The 20,520-nt window shown below is 37.4% G+C and overlaps 1 protein-coding gene across 1 annotated transcript; it reads left to right on the top strand.

Annotated features, from left to right (window-relative positions):
• Positions 1 to 1,536: 1,536 nt before the first annotated feature.
• LOC127425797 (transmembrane protein 178A-like) lies at positions 1,537 to 19,459 on the top strand. The gene is made up of 4 exons (XM_051672056.1): positions 1,537 to 2,496; positions 9,005 to 9,118; positions 13,097 to 13,234; positions 15,831 to 19,459. The coding sequence occupies exons 1-4, from the start codon at positions 2,085 to 2,087 to the stop codon at positions 16,070 to 16,072; spliced, it is 906 nt and encodes a 301-aa protein (XP_051528016.1). The 5' UTR covers positions 1,537 to 2,084; the 3' UTR covers positions 16,073 to 19,459.
• The last annotated feature ends 1,061 nt before the right edge of the window (positions 19,460 to 20,520 follow it).

Below are 20,520 nucleotides of genomic sequence, written 5' to 3'. Positions count from 1 at the left end.
AATCCCCCTGTTGCAGGTGCTCAAGGCCCATTTAAAACACATTGTTTTTCTTAAGTGGGCGAATAGAATTGCTATGAAAAATGTTCAGAGTGGGCTCACATTGATTCATCCAATCACAGTTGAGATTCATTTGTTTAGAGAATACTTGAGATATTATAAAATAGCATATGTGATTGAAATTAATAGAAAATGTTTAACCCGTTTCTGAAGTAATTATTTTGAATAAGTATTATCTTAATTTGTTACTCAAAAAAGCATCTTGCTGTCTCAAAAGTATCTGCATTAGTTGACACATTTTACACTATAACTATTGCCCCAATTTTTACATGATATCACTATAACCCCAAGTGTGGGGTAAAAGGCCCCTTTGCCAAAAACTTCTGTTATTATTTCTTGCCACCCATTGTATCTTAGAGAAATTTTCAATACAAGTTAAGCTTAATCGACAGCATTTGTGGCATAATGTTGATTACCGAAAAAATTTATTCAGACACGCCCTTCTGTGTGAAGTTAAAGCCAGCTTTACAACTTCACTGCCATGATGATGTAATGTCAACAAACCCTTAAACATTTACAGTTACATTTATTCATTTGGCAGACGCTCTCTCTCTCTCTCTCTCTCTCTCTCTCTCTCTCTCTCTCTCTCTCTCTCTCTCTCTCTCTCTATATATATATATATATATAACCCTAAAGCAACTGTACAAATTATGATTTAAACTACAGGTTACAGTGAGGCACTTACAATGGAAGTCAATGGGGCCAATCAGTAAACTTTAAAATACTCACTGTTTCAAAAGTATAGACACAAGACGTAAACAGTATGTGTGTAAACATGATTTTAATCTGATAAAATCGCTTAGTAACCGCATCTGTGTGAACTTAAAGCCAGCTTTACAACTTCACTGCCATGATGACGTAATGTCAACAAACCCTTAAACATTTACAGTTACATTTATTCATTTGGCAGACGCTCTCTCTCTCTCTCTCTCTCTCTCTCTCTCTCTCTCTCTCTCTATAACCCTAAAGCAACTGTTTAAATTATGATTTAAACTACAGGTTAAAGTGAGACACTTACAATGGAAGTCAATGGGGCCAATCAGTAAACGTTAAAATACTCACTGTTTCAAAAGTATAGCCACAAGATGTAAACAATATACATGTTAAAATTATTTTAGTGTGATAAAATCACTTACTAACCACATCTGTGTAAAGTTATAGCCAATTTTACAACTTCGTTGCAATGATGATGCAACGCTGCCAACTCTAACATGATGATTTAAACAACTTTACAGCTCAAATAATACTAAAGTTTTAACAGAATAATTAATGTAAGTGTTTTAATAAAATTATAAGCTTCACATTTCTGCCTTTAAACCCTTTAAAAATTGGCCCCATTGACTTCTATTGAATGTGCCTCACTGTCAAAGAAAAAGGACGAGTCGCTTTTCTTTCTTTTTTTTTTTTTTTTTTTCTGTAATCAACATTATGTCACAAATGCAGTCGATTGAGCTTGCTTTGAACCCGGGATATTCCTTTAAACACTACCATTTTTAAATACCTTGTTCATATCTTGTTTTATGATAGTAAAACGTACTGAAAAGGGTTTTCTTTTAATAGCATTCTGCAGTAAGTTCTTGAGTTTGATTTTTCCCTTTGCATAAGGTCTGATCTTCTGCTGCATTGATGTTTGGCTGGTCCAACTTTCGTCATCATCATCATCATCATCATCATCATCATCATCACAGTTGAGTCGCGCGCCTCGCCCGTCTCCTTGACACACCCTTTGCTATTGTTGGCACAGTACGCTAGCGCGTGACAGCCTTGACGTTACCACACGAGCGTTCAGCTGCACGGTAAAAACCTTTCTCACCGAGGATGAGAGTAAAAGGGAAAGAAGAACGGAAGATGCACAAACGCTGAATAGAGTGCAGGTAAACACGCTCGCGCGCACGCCCACATACACTCCGCGCATCCAGACCGCTGTGGATAAATGACAGATCGCTGTGCAAAAGAAGCGAGGAAGCCGAGGAGAGTATGCTGCATGTGAGAAACGCCCGCTGTTGAGTTGCGCGGATGTTGCAAACATGGAGAAACGGGCTCTCGTAACGGCGATCAGTTTGTCCATGAGCCTGCTCGCGCTCATGCTGCTGGTCACTGCGATCTTTACCGACCACTGGTACGAAACCGACACCAGGAGACACAAGGAGAACTGCGACAGGTACGGCTCCGAGTCCAACGACCAGAAGAACAGGGAGATGCCCATCTATCACCTGCCTCTGGTGGACGGGGGCAATTCCAAGCGCAACCTGGCTCTCATGAAGCCCATCCATGTAGGGAGTCGCGAGGAGGAACTGCTGGAGAACTGGAGGGCCATTTTGGGCATGGGCATTCTGGAGACGGAGTGCGGGCGCCCGCTCTTCTCCACCTTCTCTGGACTTTGGAGGAAATGCTACTTCCAGGGCATGGACAGTGATATTGACAAACTCATTTCGAAGGGTAAGATCCGAGGCAGGAAAGTTCATTTCAACGCCAAAAATAGCCAAATGTGTGTTTAGTTTCGGCTGTTTGGCAGTGTAAGTGGGCAGGCTTTGGGTTTGTGGGTGATGGTGATAATTATGATGGTATGCATGATGTAGTGCGTCAAAAAACATGGGTGAGTGTGGATGAATAGCCTATGTATTTATCTTATGCAGGCTCGTTTCCTGGAAGAAATATCGATTTAATCCTGACACTTATCTGAAGGTTAATGGACTTTTTGCTGACACATTTAGTGCCTGCCATTTTTTCCATTTCTTGACCTGTTTATTTGACTGCAGAAGCACTTTCTGCAAATCAATTTCACACATGACTGACATCAACAGAAATATATATATATAACTTGCAGTAGTGCAATCTAATTTGAAACCAAAGCCAAACTGTTTCCCAAAAGTTTTCAATGGAAGAGACAACCGTTTCAAAGTGAATAAAGGCACAGGAAATGAGTGATGATTCCTAGTCAATACAGATTACACAGATGTGATCTTGTCAGGATTAAAAGCGGAAGCTGTGTGCCACCTTGCATTTAAATAAAGTCCAAAGTCACACAGATCACTTGACCTTCAGCATCCTGACTTTGATTTCTGACACAGTCTATTACTGTGAGTCCCCCAAATCAACCCATCAAAGAACAGAGGCACTCCAAGAGCTTCTCATCAGACGAATCAGCTCAGTGTTTGAGTCCGCTGTGGCAACCGAAAGATCAAAATTTCCTTTATTGCAGTTCTTTGTTTGTGACTCTGTGATTGGTAGTGATATGCTTATAAATATGTATTCATCAGACAAAGTATTCTAAGACAATAATTAATATTAATGTGTTATGTGCAATATTATGGCAAAAAGTATTTTTATAAAAAAAGACATTGCTTTACTGTGTCTCATCAGATATTTACCCATCAACATTTGGAGGCTTAATTATGATAAACTATACTGTCATTTGAGCTTAAATTTTATTGAACTCGGAATATTCCTTAAAAGGGATAATTCACCCAAAAATGAAACTTCTCTCATCATTTACTCACCCTCATGACATCCCAGATGTGTATGACTTTCTTTCTTCTGTTGAACACAAACAAAGATTTTTAGAAGAATATCTCAACTCTGTAGATCCATACAATGCAAGTGAATGGTGACCAGAACTTTGAAGCTCCAAATGCATATAAAGGCAGCATAAAAGTAATCCATAAGACTCCAGTGGTTAAATCAATGTCTTCAGAAGTGATATGATAGGTGTGGGTTAGAAACAGATCAATATTTAAGTCATTTTTTACTATTAATCTCCACTTTCACATTCTTCTTCTTTTGTTTTTGGTGATTCACATTCTGTGTGAATATCACCACCTACTGGACAGGGAGGAGAATTTATAGTATTAAAAAGTCTTCACTCTTTAAGCTCAAATGGGCCCACCGGCGGGCCCACAAGAAAACAAAATAATTGTCAAATTATTAACAACTACAGTCTTGACCAACACAAAATCGTTTGAAAGCTTAGAAGCTCTACTTTACAATGCATGTTGACATTATGACCAAAACTGAACAAGTGTTTTGAAATTTGCAGACAAATCAGAATTGTTCCGTTTTGATAATCTATAAAAATATTTGCACTGTACATATTTTTGCAATCAGTAAAAACATCAAACTGATCAAATAGCCATGTGTCATATGTTGTAGGAAAGCTCTCAAATAGTAGAATACAACCAGCCTATTTGTTTTACTCACAGACAAAAATATAGCGAGTAATAGCTAAATAGCTAATATGTCTTTGACAATTATGTTGGTGTTGCTTATATACCTCGTTTTCGCTTATAACCACGAAAAATTTACGTAACATAAAATATCATATAATATTACTTAAAGCAGGTGATTATCTTTCAAACAAGCACAGACACAAGGTAATCAGATGCATAGATCATTAGATAATCCACATGAAGCACAATGTTACATATGGCCACCAGGAGATGGCGCCAAGTACATGACACAGACTCAATGATGACTCAAATGACACAGAATGAAACTCATTCTGTGAAATCTCATTACTAAAATCATGTCTGCATGCTATGCAAAACTTTAGTCATTGTTGTTTTTGCATGTGTAATAATTTTTTTTTTAAATGTACAATTATTATGTTTTATTTGTTTGGAGACGTTTTTGGAAACTATGATAAATTATTTTTGTAATGCTATACAAGTACATTTATGGCTCAGTTTGTTTTGATTTTTTTTTATATTTGTATCATAATCTGTATCATAAAAACGATTACAAACTTTTCTTTACAATGATACCAAACACTTGATCCTCTTTGAAACATGAAATCTTTAAAATCACCTTCAAGGGTTAAATATTGATCTGTTCTCACCCACACCTATCATATTGCTTCTGAAGACACGGATTTAACCACTGGAGTCATTTGGATTACTTTTTTGCTGCCTTTATGTGCTTTTTGGAGCTTCAAAGTTCTGGCCACCATTCACTTGAATTGTATGGATCTACAGAGTTGAGATATTCTTCTAAAATCTTTGTTTGTGTTCAACAGAAGACAGATAGTCATACACATCTGGGATGGCATGAGGGTGAGTAAATGATGAGAGAATTTTCATTTTGGGGTGAATTATCCCTTTTAAGGAATATTCAGAGTTCAATTAAATTTAAGCTCTAATGACAGCATTTGCACTTTAAAAAGATCTTGTTGTTGTTAAAAACGCAAGTGTTCATGCTGCCTTAAATTTTTAAGTTGTGTCAACTTAAGAGGGAAAGTTGTTTAAAAAGAACGTAGAGTTGACTTAAATTTAAACTTGTTCAAGCTATTTTTTTCTCCCCTTTTCTCCCCAATTTGGAATGCCCAATTCCCAATGTGCTCTAAGTCCTCGTGGTGGTGTAGTGACTCGCCTCAATCCGGGTGGCGGAGGACGAATCGCAGTTGCCTCCGCATCTGAGATCGTCAATCCACGCATCTTATCACGTGGCTTGTTGAGCGCGTTACCACGGAGACGTAGCGTGTGTGGAGGCTTCACGCTATTCTCCGCGGCATCGCGCTCCCTGGATTCAAGCTCACAACTCCAGGGGTGGTAGTCAGTGTCAATACTCGTTGAGCTACCCTGGCCCCCCGTTAAATGAGCTTTTTAAGTACACTTGACTTTCTTAGTTCAATAAAGTTAATTCTAATTTAATTCAAACAGAATATAGAATTTCAGTTACTTCTATTATCATTTAATATTATTGATAACCATAGAAGTAATTAGGGCCAGTGCAAACACTGTAATCTCGGTAAAGGGCGATTTAAACAAGTTTACAGCAAATAATACACAAGTCTTAACAGAAGAATTCATGTAAGTGCTTTAATACAATTATAAGCTTCACATTTGTGAATTTGAACTATTTAAAAATTGGCCCCATTGACTTCCATTGTATGTGCCTCACTGTAACCTCGATTTTTGCTTTTTTTTTTTTTTTAAAGAAAAGGAGGGATGAGTCGAAATACATTTTTGTGGTAATCAACATTATTCCACAAATGCTGTCAATTGAGCTGAACTTGGAATTTTCCTTTAATACAATTTTAAAAAGTAATTCAGGGAAATTTAGGGTTAGTGCTACAATTTTTTATCGCCTAGAAATTGCTGTTTGTAAAAATGCATCTCTTTTAAATTATATATATATATATATATATATATATATATATAAAATCCTTATCCAGTAAACACAAATGACTGGAAAAGCAATGGAAATGCATAGGTCAAGAGGTGTGGGAACACAAGTTTTAGTGTTCAATAAAGAATATGTCTGCAATGTAATATTTGTGTTGAATCCAGAGGAAGTACACAGATAGCTATTGGTCTAGGCTTCTCGCTGGCTTGGCTCTGAATTAAATGCAATCATTTCAGAGGATGCACTGAAATATGATTTACATTTAAATTTCACCGACACATTTCAATGCAGCATTTTTCTTGGGAACTGATAGCCAGACTAAATTCATTTCTCAAAGTGGCACGCATCGGACCCCATCAACACTTTATATAACTGGTCAATGTGAGTAACTCACTAATGTGAAACCCAACTATTTGTCTTCGGTGTGCTGCATGATCACTGCAGTCTCAACACAGCACTCACAACGCCAGCCAATTCTGTGGTGTGGAGTGAACCCAGGCGGAAATAATGACAGAAGGTCACTCTGTCGGGGAGACGGACATTTCAGCATTGGTTGGCTCTGGACATGTTCTTGGCCGGTGCTGGAGCGTCCAGTGACAGACAAACAAAACAAACAGAGTAACGGAGATTAGTTCAAATTATAATAACAGCAACAATATCAACAGCAGATGCAAAAAGGAGATATGACAAATCAATGATGTGTTTTCATGCAAATCAATTGTGCATATAGATGTAGTAACCATATGCTTTGCTGGTATTAACCCTCCTATTGCGCTCGAGTCATTTTTTACCCGGGAGAATTTCTAAATACCACATCGTTTTTAGTACAGGAACCAAACTTTGTGAGTTTATCAAGACTATCAGAATATACATATTATACATTTCTTTCAGATTTTTTTAATAAAAATGTTTAAGAGATATAACCAATTAAAAAATCCACTTAAGTGTTTGCTGGGCAATTTTGACCCGAGCATTAATTGTGGCTTTACACATGATATTATGTAGATTTCTTTCTCCCAATTTGGAATGTCCAATTCCCAATGTGCTTTTTAAGTCCTTGTTGTTTGTGTAGTGATTTGCCCCAGTCCAGGTGGCAGAGGATGAATCCCAGTTGCCTCTGCGTCTGAGACCGTCAACCCGCACATCTTATCATGTAGCTTGTTGAGCGCGTTGCCACGGAGACATAGCACATGTGGAGGCTTCACGCCATCCACCGTGGCAACCACGCTCAACTCACTGTGTGCCCCACTGAGAACGAACCACATTATAGCGACCACGAGGAGGTTACCACATGTGACTCTACCCTCCCTAGCAACTGGGACAATTTGGTTGCTTAGGAGACCTGGCTGGAGTCACTCAGCACACCCTGGGATTCAAACTAGCGAGCTAGTGAACTCCAGGGGTGGTAGCTAGCGTATTTTACCACTGAGCTACCCAGGCCCCCTTATTTTACCTCTTTCCCAAACTCTCTCACACAATTTTTTTCTCTCACTTACACATTCCTGTCCAAAACAGACTTGACATATGAAACAAACATAACAAATAAACTAAATCAAAGGTATTACTGTCTAAACGGGGTGTGGCGAGAGCAAAAGTTCATGCACACATTAGTCTAAATGGGGCTTGAAAAAGGAAATCATCCACATTTTACTCTGCAACCATCTGATGCACAACCAGCTTACAGCAAACTCACACATCAACAGTTCATGCAAGTATTATGCTTAAAAACATAGTAAAGAAGTATTAATGTTGTATACTTGAGTTGTACAGTTATTTTGATGATGTTTAGTTAAAAAAGAATACAATGGTTTTATACATTTTGACCACCAAGTTGTATTGAGCCGTTATGAATAATAGGAAATTCATTCAAATTACTTGTAATTCTCACTTTAGATGTTACTATGAATTGTATATTATGTTATATTTAGATACAATTTCACAGAAATATTGATAAAAATGATGTCTTCACAAGTATCACACTGGTTTTGCTGTAGTTAATGTACATTTTGAAATGTCAAAGAATTTCTACATTTTATTATTTCAATAAATATGGCATATTAATTAATAACTTTTATATTTGTAAGATAACATGCCAAAAAATATCAATCTTTTTACATGTATGAACAGTTATGTACCTATTAATGACTTACAATATAGTTTTAGATGAAAACCATTGGGTTATGAATGATTTATACGTTTGAATTCCACCGGGTCATAATTGACCCACGAATGCAAAAGGTGTATGCAGATTCTGAAGGTGGTAGGTGCATGTCGCGGCCCCCTTCAGCATATTGCGGCGCTATTTTGTGGCCCGTTCGGCCCCGTTTTGCGACCGGCCCACTGGGAAAAGTCCCGGTTCTCCCGATAGCCAGTCCGCCCCTGGCTGCAAGTACTGTCAATAGCGCTTACCTTGTATTGAACCCAAAATATTCCTTTTAAAGGGAGTGTTGGTTTATCAGTGAATAAATTACACAGACTGAAATTTCAGATGTTTTCAGAAGACATGTAGTCATATGGACATCCTTTATGATGCTTTTATGTTTTTTTTGTTTGTTTGTTTTTTTTGTCCTTTTGAGCTTTAAAGCAGAGGATACAACCAACTTTCATCATATGGCAAGAGCTGCATAAATATTCTTACAAATTTGTCCCTTTGTGTTCCATGGAAAATATAACTTCATATTGGTTTGGAACAATATTAGGGTGAGTAAATAACGATTTTGGAGACTCAACACAAATGCTTGACTGGTAAGATTTTTGCAGAGCTACTTTTGAAGGGCAGTCTTTCCTTTGGTCAGGCATGTTAAATGAGTCTGTGATCTCTGTGCAGGTATTGCAGAACGATGCACATCTGTCAAGTACCATTTCTCCCAACCCATAAGACTCAGGAACATCCCTCTCAACCTGACAAGGACCATACAGCAGGACGAGTGGCACCTCTTACGTAAGTCTCCCAAAGCTTCCTCACCATCTTGAACAGCTCCTGATATGCCTTGAATATTAAACAATGTATGCAAGTGGGAGTTTGTGCTTTGCATAGTGAAAACTGTGCAATACCACATAAAAAATAATATATCAGAAATTTGTTTTTATTTGATTATTTTAATACTATTCATGACTATCCTAAAAAACATGACACAACTGTAGCTGGAGGGACAATTGAAACACGTCAGTGCTGGAAGTATAATGGGCATCTGGATTTAGTAGATTTATGCCACATCCACACTTAGTCATTTTTTGTTTGAAAATGCATTAATTTCGACTCTCATCCACACAGGAACAGTGTTTTCCTCCACGAATATGAGGACTTTCAAAAATGCGAAAATCTGGTTTAATTTTTAGTTTCCCGACGTCATGGTTTTCTATTGTATGTGGTATTGGAGGGCATTTACGGAACGCTCCATTTTTCGTTGGAGGAAAACGGCGTTCAATGTAAATGAGAGGTGGAAGCGTTGCAAAATTAATGCGTTTTCAAACTATAACGAATTAGGCCACATCCAGAACTAATTTGTTTCAAAACTTTTGTTTTAGGTTTCTTAACTTCATCATTTTCAGAAGTATATGTTAATGATGAGCATGAGGAAACGCTGTTCTAGTGTGAATGAGAGGCTTAAACGTAGTGAAATTGATGCATTTTCAAACGAAAATGGATTAGGCCACATCCACACTAATCTGTTTTCGTTTAAAAACTCTTTTTAGGTTTCCTAATGTCATCACTTTTAAAAGTATGCGGTAATGTAAGGTGTTTTCGAAACAGTCCGTTTTCGGTGGAGGAAAACGGCGTTCTAGTGTAAATGAGAGCCGTAAGCTTTGCAAAATGAATGCATTTTTCAAATGTCAATGTATTAGGCCATATCAAAGTCTTTCTAGCAAGCCAGTCCACTGTCGGCCATCTTTGGAACGCTCTCGGGCTATTTCAAGTCATGACAGTGCAGCTCCTATCTACTTGAATAGGGAAAGACCGAAATCTCAAATAAGGTTGGTCAAGATGACGATCAAACAACATATTTCAAATCAGAAAACACTGGAATCATAAATTGTGCTTCTTTACCTCAGATTACGCTAAAAAAAATTCCCTGCTTGTATAGCTTATTCACATTCGCGTTCTCAAGTTGATTGACAGGCAGTGTCTGTATCTAAAAGGTGATTGGCTCTTTTACCTGTAAGGCGGGACTTCCTTTCTACATCCACTGACCGTTGGCTGCTGTTGGGTGTTCCAATTTCTCCCATTCATTTTAAAAGAAGTGGCCCATCTCTGGTAAATAATCTCTGGCCACATCCACACTAATCTGTTTTTGTTTGAAAACCCTGTTTTATGTTTCCTTATGTCATATAGTTGCAAAATGAATGCATTTTTTAAACTATAACGAGTTAGTCCACATCCAGAACTAATCTGTTTTCATTTCAGGTTTCCAAACATCATCATTGTCAAAAATATTCAGTTATGCAGTTTTCGGTAGAGGAAATGAACGACATAAACATAGAGAAATTAATGCATTTTCAAACGTTAATGTATTAGACCACATTCACACGAATCCGTTTTCATTTGAAAACTCAGTTTTCAGTTTCCTAACGTCATGGTTTTCCAAAGTATGCAGTAATGGAGGGCATTTTCGAAACTGATGTTCTAGTGAATGAGAAGCGTAAAACGTGGCAAAATGTATACGTTTTCAAACTTAAACATATTAGTGTAGAAATGGACTAAATAAAACGAGTTGATAATCCTATTTAAAAAAAAAAAAAATTAAATTATGCTTAACACATTATGTTATTACTATCCCATTGATGCATGAGATCCACTACAGTGGAAAGATCCTACCCATTTTCCAACCTTTGTCATTTACCTAATTCTATATGACTATCCTGTTTACACTGATGAGCCAAAACATTATGACCACTCACAGGTGAAGTGAATAAAGTTAATCATCTCCAAACATGGCCACATGTCAAGATCTCGGTAGATTAGATGGTAAGCGAACAATTAGTTCTCATAGTCAACGTGTTGAATGCAGGAGAAATGGGCAGGAGTAAAGACCTGAGCAACTTTGACAAGGGCCAAATTGTTATGGCCAGATGACTGAGTCAGAGCATCTCTGAAACGGCAAGGCTTATGGGGTGCTCCCGGTCAGCAGTGGCGAGTATATATAGACAGTGGTCCGAAGAGGAACAAACCACAAACCAGCGACAAGGTGTTGGGCACCCAAGGCTCATCGATGCGTGAGGGCAACGAACGCTATCCCGTCTGGTCCGAACCGACAGAAGGTCTACTGTGGCAAAAATCACAGAAAATGTAAATGATGGTTACAGACTGGTCAGAGTGCCCATGATGACCCCTGTTCACCGTCGAAAGTACCTACAATGGGCACGTGAGTGTCGGAACTGGACCTTGGAGCAGTGGAAGAAGGTCGCCTGGTCCGATGAATCCCGTTTTATTTTACATCACGTGGACGGCCTTGTACGTGTGCGCCATTTACATGGGGAAGTGATGGCACCAGGATGCTCTGTGGGAAGCCAGTGGAGGGAGTGTCATGCTCTGGGCAATGTCCTGCTGGGAAACCCTGGGTTCAGCCATTCATGTGGACGTCAATTTGACAAGTGCCACCTACCTAAACATCATTGCAGACCAGGTACTCCCCTTCATGGCAATGGTATTTCCTGATGGCAGTGGCCTCTTTCAGCAGGATAATGCGCTCTGCCACACTGCACACATTGTTCGGGAATGGTTTGAGGAACATGATGAAGAGTTCAAGGTGTTGCCCTGGCCTCCAAATTCTCCAGATCTCAATCCAATTCAGCATCTGTGGGATGTGCTGGACCAACAAGTCTGGTCCACGGCGGCTCCACCTCGCAACTTACAGGACTTGAAGGATCTTCTGCTAATGTCTTGGTGCCAGATACCACAGGACACCTTCAGGGGTCTTGTGGAGTTCATGCCTCAGCAGGTCAGCGCTGTTTTGGCGGCGCGCGGAGGACCAACAGCATATTAGGCAGGTGGTCATAATGTTTTGGCTCATCTGTATATATGTCATTATATATTATTTACTGTATGACACACAAATAAAAAATGGCTAACGAGTGATGCACCAAGCACCTCTGAAATATCTACTTCTGTTTTTATTGCAGCGTACAGATGTGTAACTCTCTCAGAATTATATCCTTGTTTTGAAGAGCAATGAAACATTATGAATTTTTTCTTTTGTGATTTTATTATTCATGCAACAAAGGGCAATTATTAAACTCCATAACTGATGCATTGAATTTTCATTACCAGATCGATGCATTTTTATTCCCATACATATTACAACCCCACAGCTGATCAAGAATCACACTTGTTATCATGTTCTAATACATTTTTTGTTAAGATGGACAGTCAACCATTTGGGTATTGCATTATTGCTTATTCCACAAAGAAAACACAACTCATGTGCTTTGTGCTAATAACGTTATTACATGTCCTGTCATGAATATGCAATCATAACCTTTTCTTGATGTGATTATGTGCCCTACAGTACTGTTTTGTGTACAGAGGTGGTCAAATGTCATTTTTTGCATTGGAAGGAATCTTATTAACTTTCATGCAACTTAAGTTTTGATGGAGCCTGCAAGCCTTAATTGTTGTCTTTATTAAAATGTTTACTAATTATGTTTTTATTCATCCATGCATACATCCCCAATCAGATTTTATGATGTAAACGACTACAAATTAAAATTACTACATCAGTATCTGCATTTAACAATTTTTTTTTAAGCTTTGCATGGAGTCACAACCTGTTTTATGGTTTATATATCCGGTTATATATATTTTATCTGGTTTACAACAGCCTCTTAACAACACAGCTCAGTGAAAGTTCCTTAAGATAAGGTGTTATCTATAGTTGTGTGAGTTGTTGGCTAAGTGGACGTGTTTTTCTCCTGTGCTCAGATCTGCGACGCATCACAGCGGGTTTCTTGGGCATGGCTGCTGCCGTAATGCTGTGTGGAAGTATTGTGGCCGCCGTGGGGTTTTTCTGGGAGGAGAGCCTCACCCAGCATGTGTCTGGACTCCTGTTCCTTATGGCAGGTACTCTATTCTGCTTAGAGAGAATGACAAAAACAAAAACATCATCATTTATTCATATGTTGTTCCAAACCCTGGACTACAAAAAGGAGGATGTTAGGCGGAATGCAAGCTTCAGTCACCATTCACTTTCATTGTTTTGAAAAAAGATGCAATGTAAATGAATGGTGACTTAGGCTAACATTCTGCCTATATCTCCACTTGTGTTCCACAGAAGAAAGAAAGTTATACAGGTTTGGAACAACATGACACCGAGTAGCCTAAATGATGCCCGAATTTTCATTTTTGGGTGAACTGTTCCATTAAATTTCTCCATCTTCTATGTCTTATTTTCTCTTGATTATTTTACTCTTTCCACCCAGTTGCATACTTTCTTGTTGGACCTTTACAAGTTGCTGTCTACCCTTTTCATTCCCACCACTTGTCTACTTATTATCGGCCAATTATTGACCAAATTAAAATATCGGCATATTGGTAATAAGCATGAAAAAGCTGATATGAAAAACTGAAGGTTGATTTATAACTAATAAGTAATCAAATCTATGAACTTTGAAAACAATTCAAATGCACAATCCAGAAATAATAATAGCCACAATATTTAGAAGGGTTGGCACTCCTAAGAACATGTAATATTTCATTTTTATTATTTCTCATTCTTATGTTAATGTGGAAAAAATGCTATAAATGGACGTGACAGTTGTGAAAACGGCACTGACCTATAGGATACATGATGAGAGATCCCATCCAAAACGCTTTGAAACCAGCAGACTTTGACTTCTGAGACATCAGTATGATATCCATTAATGCTGCATGATTGGTTGAATTAAGATTGAAATCACAAAATGACCTTGCGCGATTACTAAACCTTAAAAGGCTGCGTTTCTGTATTTAGCGTTTCAGTCAGCACTGTGTGAGCAAGCGGCGCCCTCTAGCGATCTGGAAATCCACTAGTTTACAGTTTTAAAGTTTACTTGCATTGTCTGAGGCAGAAAATGTAATATAAAAATAATTAAGGGTCTTCCATTGAACTTCTTATATGTATTGTATATTTGTGTGTATTTACACACAAATATATACACACACACACACACACACACACACAAACACTGCAAATGGCATCACATTTTTGAATAAAGCTGCAGCAAATTCAATAATTTTGGTCCACATTAACCAGGAAAAAGTCAGCCTGATCTCATGAACATTACTTGATTTTGGCAACATTTTGCAAAACAAACTGACGTGCTTCAATACAAATTTAGTTGCAGTTTCGTAGTAAAGTGTCCAGCGGGGGGCGCCAAAAGCGAGTTAAATGGTGTCTTAATCAGACAAGGTTTTTAAGGTGAATATTAGATAGAGGTTTTAATTAGAAAAACGTGAATCCCTAACCTAAAACTTTAACCTAAACCTAACCGATGGTGTGGAAAATCAAATGTGACATGAAAAGCACTTTTCAGAAGCAACCACGTCATTTTGTGCCGCTTCTATGACACTTTCGTCTCACGTCTCAACTTGCATGTTTGGCTGGGCTCGAACCGTGGTCTGCCGAGTCCAAATTCCGAAGTTAGTCACATAGGAATAAATGTGTAAACGTTGGTGGGTCTGTAATACAAGCATTAAAATGTGTCATTTTTTTCAAATGATGATTTATAGTAAAAGTGTTTTGATATAATTACATAGCAGTGTGTGAGTAACAGAGTGAAAAATAAGTGTTTATAATGTCAAAATCAGCCGTTGTAGTCGTGATTTGTGTGAAATTGAAAAAAAACGCAGTTGTTGTGACTCTAATGTTAATTTCACCAAGAAACTGTGAAAGTCACTTTGCAAAAATGTCTTTATAGTAACGTTCATTCTATGAGACTAGGTTGGAAAAAGGGCTGTGAAATCCTGGTGGGACTGGGTGTTATAGTGTCGCTAAAAGGTGGTGCAGAAAACGAAAGGCATGAAAATCATCCAGTATTTTTCTTTAAATTAAGTTCTCGGTTTCCAACCCTAGTACTGTAGGTTAGGGATTTGAACAAACCTCTTAACATTAAGTATATTCAAATAAATAAATAAAAGAATATAAATTATATTTATATTTACGCATTTCAATTTCAAAACAAATGTCCATCAAATTAAATTAAGTAATCTTTAAAACATAAAAAAAGTAAATATTTTAAGTTATATTTATTTAATTAAAAACATAATATATATATATATATATATATATATACACACACACACACACACATATATACACATATATATATATATATATTTAATTTTTTAATGCATTACTTTTTGATGCATAACTCATCCCGCACTGGTTGTGCTACAGCATGTGGCTTGTTGAGAAGTTTGATTTGCCATATTTGAAGACTAAATATCATAGAGACATGGGTGTCAGCTTTTCTTGACTTGGGCAAGTTGCCTTGAAAATATAGCACTGAAAATATAGTCTGTTGTTCCTCGTCTTTTGTCATATATTGTCTCTCCCTGCCATTTTTCCTTTCTCTCTCACACTCTTTTTAAAGCATGTGAGGTAAAGAGCTCATATGCTCATTTTAGAATTGTCTTGTTTTCAGATCTGTGATCTCAAAAGCTTCTTCTTTTTCCACAGGAATCTTTTGCACAATCTCACTGTGCACCTACGCAGCGAGCGTCTCCTACGACCTCTCCAGGAACCCTCCGTTTATTTATGGTTTGCCTAGTGACGTGGACCACGGTTACGGATGGTCCATCTTCTGTGCATGGGTCAGTCTGGGCCTAACAGTGGCATCCGGTTGTGTCTGCACAACTTGCCCCTTCCTGAGCTGCACAAAGGCCCTTCGCTCCAAAACGGCAAGGGAGTCATCTGTATGAGCGCCCCCTAGTGGCCTGGAGGACACGTTAATCAGCACTTGGCGCTTTAGTAAATGGATTGAAGTGTACACTTTTTTTTGAGGACTGTTTCAGTGAGACATGGGACTTCATGCCTTGGAGCAATGTTGAATGTCTTGTAGATTTCGGACACCTTTGTAGAGGTTTTCTGGAATATGTTAATGTTATACAGAATGAAAGACAAGGCAGTTGTATTACTGGGTGTTTTCTACACAGAAACATCACTTGCTTACAAATCGCACTCATGAACATACACACGCACACACATGACACACAAATATACAGTTTGATTTGAAATGGATATGTGTATGTTTGTGGGTTGTTGCCTATGTTGTGATGCAATCATTCAATCATTCATTTCTTCGCACAAAGGATCTGAGCCAAACAAAAGTATGCAAAACATCTGAAATTCAAATGTTCTGCTCCCATCATTGTCAGTATTATTATTAGTAGTAGTAGTAGTATTTTAACCCTGTATTGTACGCATTATGTTCTAACGTTGGATAATTTTTTACCATTTGATTTTCTGACATAAAATAGTTCTAATAACTGGAGGAAAGTTCCCATATGCCAGTTCTGTACGACAATGGAAAATGGTTTTAAAAATGATACATTTCTCATAATTTCTTTAATGAATGAATGAATTTACACACTTTGATCTCCTCCAAATTAAAATTGAGTGAATTATTATCATGCATTCTTCAATATTGTCGATTATTCACTAAAGCCTAGCACATCCTTACTGTTTACAGTATATCATGATTGTGTTATTCATGAATAAATGCAATTATATTGTGATAAACATTTCCCAATAAATTAATAAATGCAATAATGTAATAGATGCCACTATTTATAAAAATTCCCAATGAAAAATTTGTGAAATTCCATTGTAGTACAGAGTTGCCAGATGGCAACACAGCAATTTTCCCTTTGTAGTACAACTCACATTATAAAAGATATGTTAGATAAAGATCATCAGTTAACAACAACATCTAATTAACTTATCAGAGATGCCAAAAAAACCATGCAGCAGGTGTCTCCCCCGTAAGGGACAAAATCAAAGGTCATGTGGCTTAAAAACAGCACATTATTACCAGGGTTGGGGAGTAATGGAATACATGTATATATGGGATTACATATTAAAATACTAAATATTAGTAACTGTTTTCCACTACAGTTACAACTGAAATCGTTGGTAATCACAATACAGTTACATTGAAAAAGTACTGAAGAGATTACTTTGCCTTTTATTATAATTTGTTTCTTTTAATATTTAGTCTATTCAGTTGGAAAACATTTATCCATATTAATTATCCATATTAATGATGCAATCTGAGGAGCGTTTGAACAGCGGTGAAACACTTTCTTATGATTTCATTCATACGAGCGCTTTCACACCGTTGTGAGTGAAAAGGTGGATATGATGTCATTGAGGAACGTTCCCTTAGGAGCTTAATAGAGGAGCTACATCGTGTTTCTACAGATTAACGCTTTGACAGATGAAACATAAATCCAATAAATACACGATTACATGTCTTGCCAATGTTATTTATGCGGTTAGGGTATTTTTACAAGAAATGCTAACCAATGTAGCCTTTAACATCGTATAGAAAACTACAAATAATATATTTTCTGCCTCGTTCTATGAACTGAATCCACATACGATCAGAAAAGGAGGTTGTTGTGAACACTCAGTGGGGTTTTGAAGTAAGTTTGGAGCAGCAGAAGTAGTTGATCTTGTGTAAAATGTCATGTGAACATTTAGCTTTATGCTAAGCTAAAATGCTATTTCTTTTACATGCATCTGTTGCCAGGCGTGAACATACTGTAACTTTTTTCTCTATTAAGACCTTTGATATTAGGGCAAAGATGAACTACAAAAGTTTTATTCTCAATGAGAATTTAAAGTGAAAAAAAAATCAACCAGTGCTGAAGAAGTAATCCAAAGTATTTAGATTACGTTACTGACCTTGAGTAATCTACAGCATTCATTCTGTAATCTGTAGCGGAATACTTTTTAAAAGTAACCCTCCCAACCCTGATTATTGGTAACTTTAAAGACTGTTCTTTCATTTCCAACAATGCATTATGTTGTAACCCTTTCTGAAAGGTGAGAAAGTAAAAGAAAATAAATTGTTGCCATATGGCTACGCCGTACCATACAGGGTTAAGTGGAGGTCCACAGTTCAACCTTATGGGCTGTAACCACTTAAAGGAATATTCCGGGTTTAATACAAGTTAAGCTCAATCAACAGCATTTGTAACATAATGTTGATTATCACAAAAATGAATTTCGACTTGCTTTTAAAAAAAGCAAAAATCTGGGCTGCAGTGAGACACTTACAGTGGAAGTCAATGGGGCCAATCCATAAATGTTTTAAAAGAAAAACCACAAGACGTAAACAAAAATGCATGATTTTAGTGTAATAAAATCGCTTACTATTTTTTTCCGTGTATAGTTATTTCCAATTTCACAACTTCGTTGCCATGATGACGTATTGCTATAAACCCTAAAATGACTGTAAAAACAATTGTAAGTGCTTTTATACATTTATAAGTGTCACATTCCTGCCTTTAAACCCTCAAAAAAATGGCCCCATTGACTTCTATTGTAAGTGCCTCACTGTAACCTCGATTTTAGCTTTTTTTTTAAAGGCAGGACAAATCTAAATACTTTTTGTGGTAATTTTTAATGATTGTGGGTTTATCAATATTCACTTTATTCAGTCAACATTTGGTTCCCTACAGTCTTGAATATTTACATCCTTGGCCTTATGTTTTGGTTCTCATATCAAGCATCTTCCATGTGCAAACGGATACGACTAACCATCGGCCTAAGTGCTGATGTTTCGAATTAAAACATCAAAAAGCTAAAGAATTAAATTAGGGATGAACAGAACGCTCCATTTCAACAATGTCAAAATGTATAAAAGCATAACTGCATATAGATCACCTTTAAGTAACAGCTGGTGGCCAGTATTCAGAAAGATTGAAAAATCAAAGAGACACGTAGACGTGGATATGCAAACTTCTGATTGGATGACATGGCTCTGAAGATCCAAAACATGGGATGTCACTAAAATGGCTACATGCTCAGAGTGGATGCTCTTGAATCTACCAGCCTCACTCATCATTGTGGAGAATATTCCACGGGCCTCCTCGTCCTTCTACAATCCCTTCGGAAGGACCTGAGCTGATATTAAAATGGCTAGAGGACTGTATTAACTGCTGGATATCATTTTCCAAACTGAGCCAAAACAGTAACATACTGTATCCCTGAAACTGTACTGATTGCCTGAAAACCTCTCTTGTGTTCCTGAAAGTGTATCATAAATACATTATAATGATGAAATAAAGGTCTATGATGAAATAAAACTCTGTTTCGTATGAGTTTTGACAAAGGGATGGCACTATTTGTGTTTGTTTTATGTATTATATATCTGTTATACATAAGGCAGCCCATATTAAGTGGAGCAAGCATGTTTTCTGCTGCCTTTTCTCCTAGAACACTAACTAGGCAAAAATATCAAACAATGGCATAGCTTTCACCTCCGTTAAACAGCTTTGTGGGATTTAAAGTGATAGAGCACACAAAAATGTGAATTCTGTCATCATTTACTCACCCTTGTGATGTTCCAAACTTCTGTGGAGCACAAAAGGAGATGTTTAGCAGAATGTCCTAGCTGCTTTTTCAATTGAACCTAGTGCAACCCCACACACACAACGCATAATTCAATTTCATTTAAACCAACTGGTCTCAGTTCAGGAGACTCTGGGCTGTTATTAAAGGGTTAAACTTCCAGCATACGGAGTCATGTGACAAAACAGCATGGTGCTGATCACAGCGGAGTTGTTTTTGGGAGAAACGCCAACAAAATTACATCTGGTAAGAAACCTAATTACGTTTTTACATTGAAACCTGGTTGAGTCAAAAGATTAGAGTCTCTAGTTTCATCCGATATGCCATTTTAAAATTTGAGCGTTTTTTCGCGAATCTCCACGCTGCTAAACACAACGTACACTAATGTGTCCTTTAGCGCATTTTTACCTTAGAAATCGTATATTTACTGTGCATTATCACATTGAGAATCAATGGATATTATGTAGGCTTTATGTTGAGTTAGGATGAAAATAAGGTGCATTTCAAACTGTTCTGAGACCAGTGCAGACAGACAGCACACTGGAGGTTAAGTCATTCACTAAATAGAGAGTAAGGGAGCATCCTATAGCTCTCTATGCAGTTAAGTGCATTCACTCCTAAAATCTGATCAAAAGTTCAGTTTCAGGCTGCAGATGATGTTTGGATCACTCAACATGTTTGACAGACATGTGACAATGATAATCAGTACATAGATTCAGAATTTATAATGTATCATTTTATTTTAACATGGTTGACAGTGATTGGATGATGCTGGACATTACTTTGAATC

The sequence above is a fragment of the Myxocyprinus asiaticus genome, chromosome 35 (assembly GCF_019703515.2).
Source record: "Myxocyprinus asiaticus isolate MX2 ecotype Aquarium Trade chromosome 35, UBuf_Myxa_2, whole genome shotgun sequence".
Classification (NCBI taxonomy): Eukaryota; Metazoa; Chordata; class Actinopteri; order Cypriniformes; family Catostomidae; genus Myxocyprinus; species Myxocyprinus asiaticus.
This window is presented reverse-complemented; position numbering and strand designations above follow the sequence as displayed.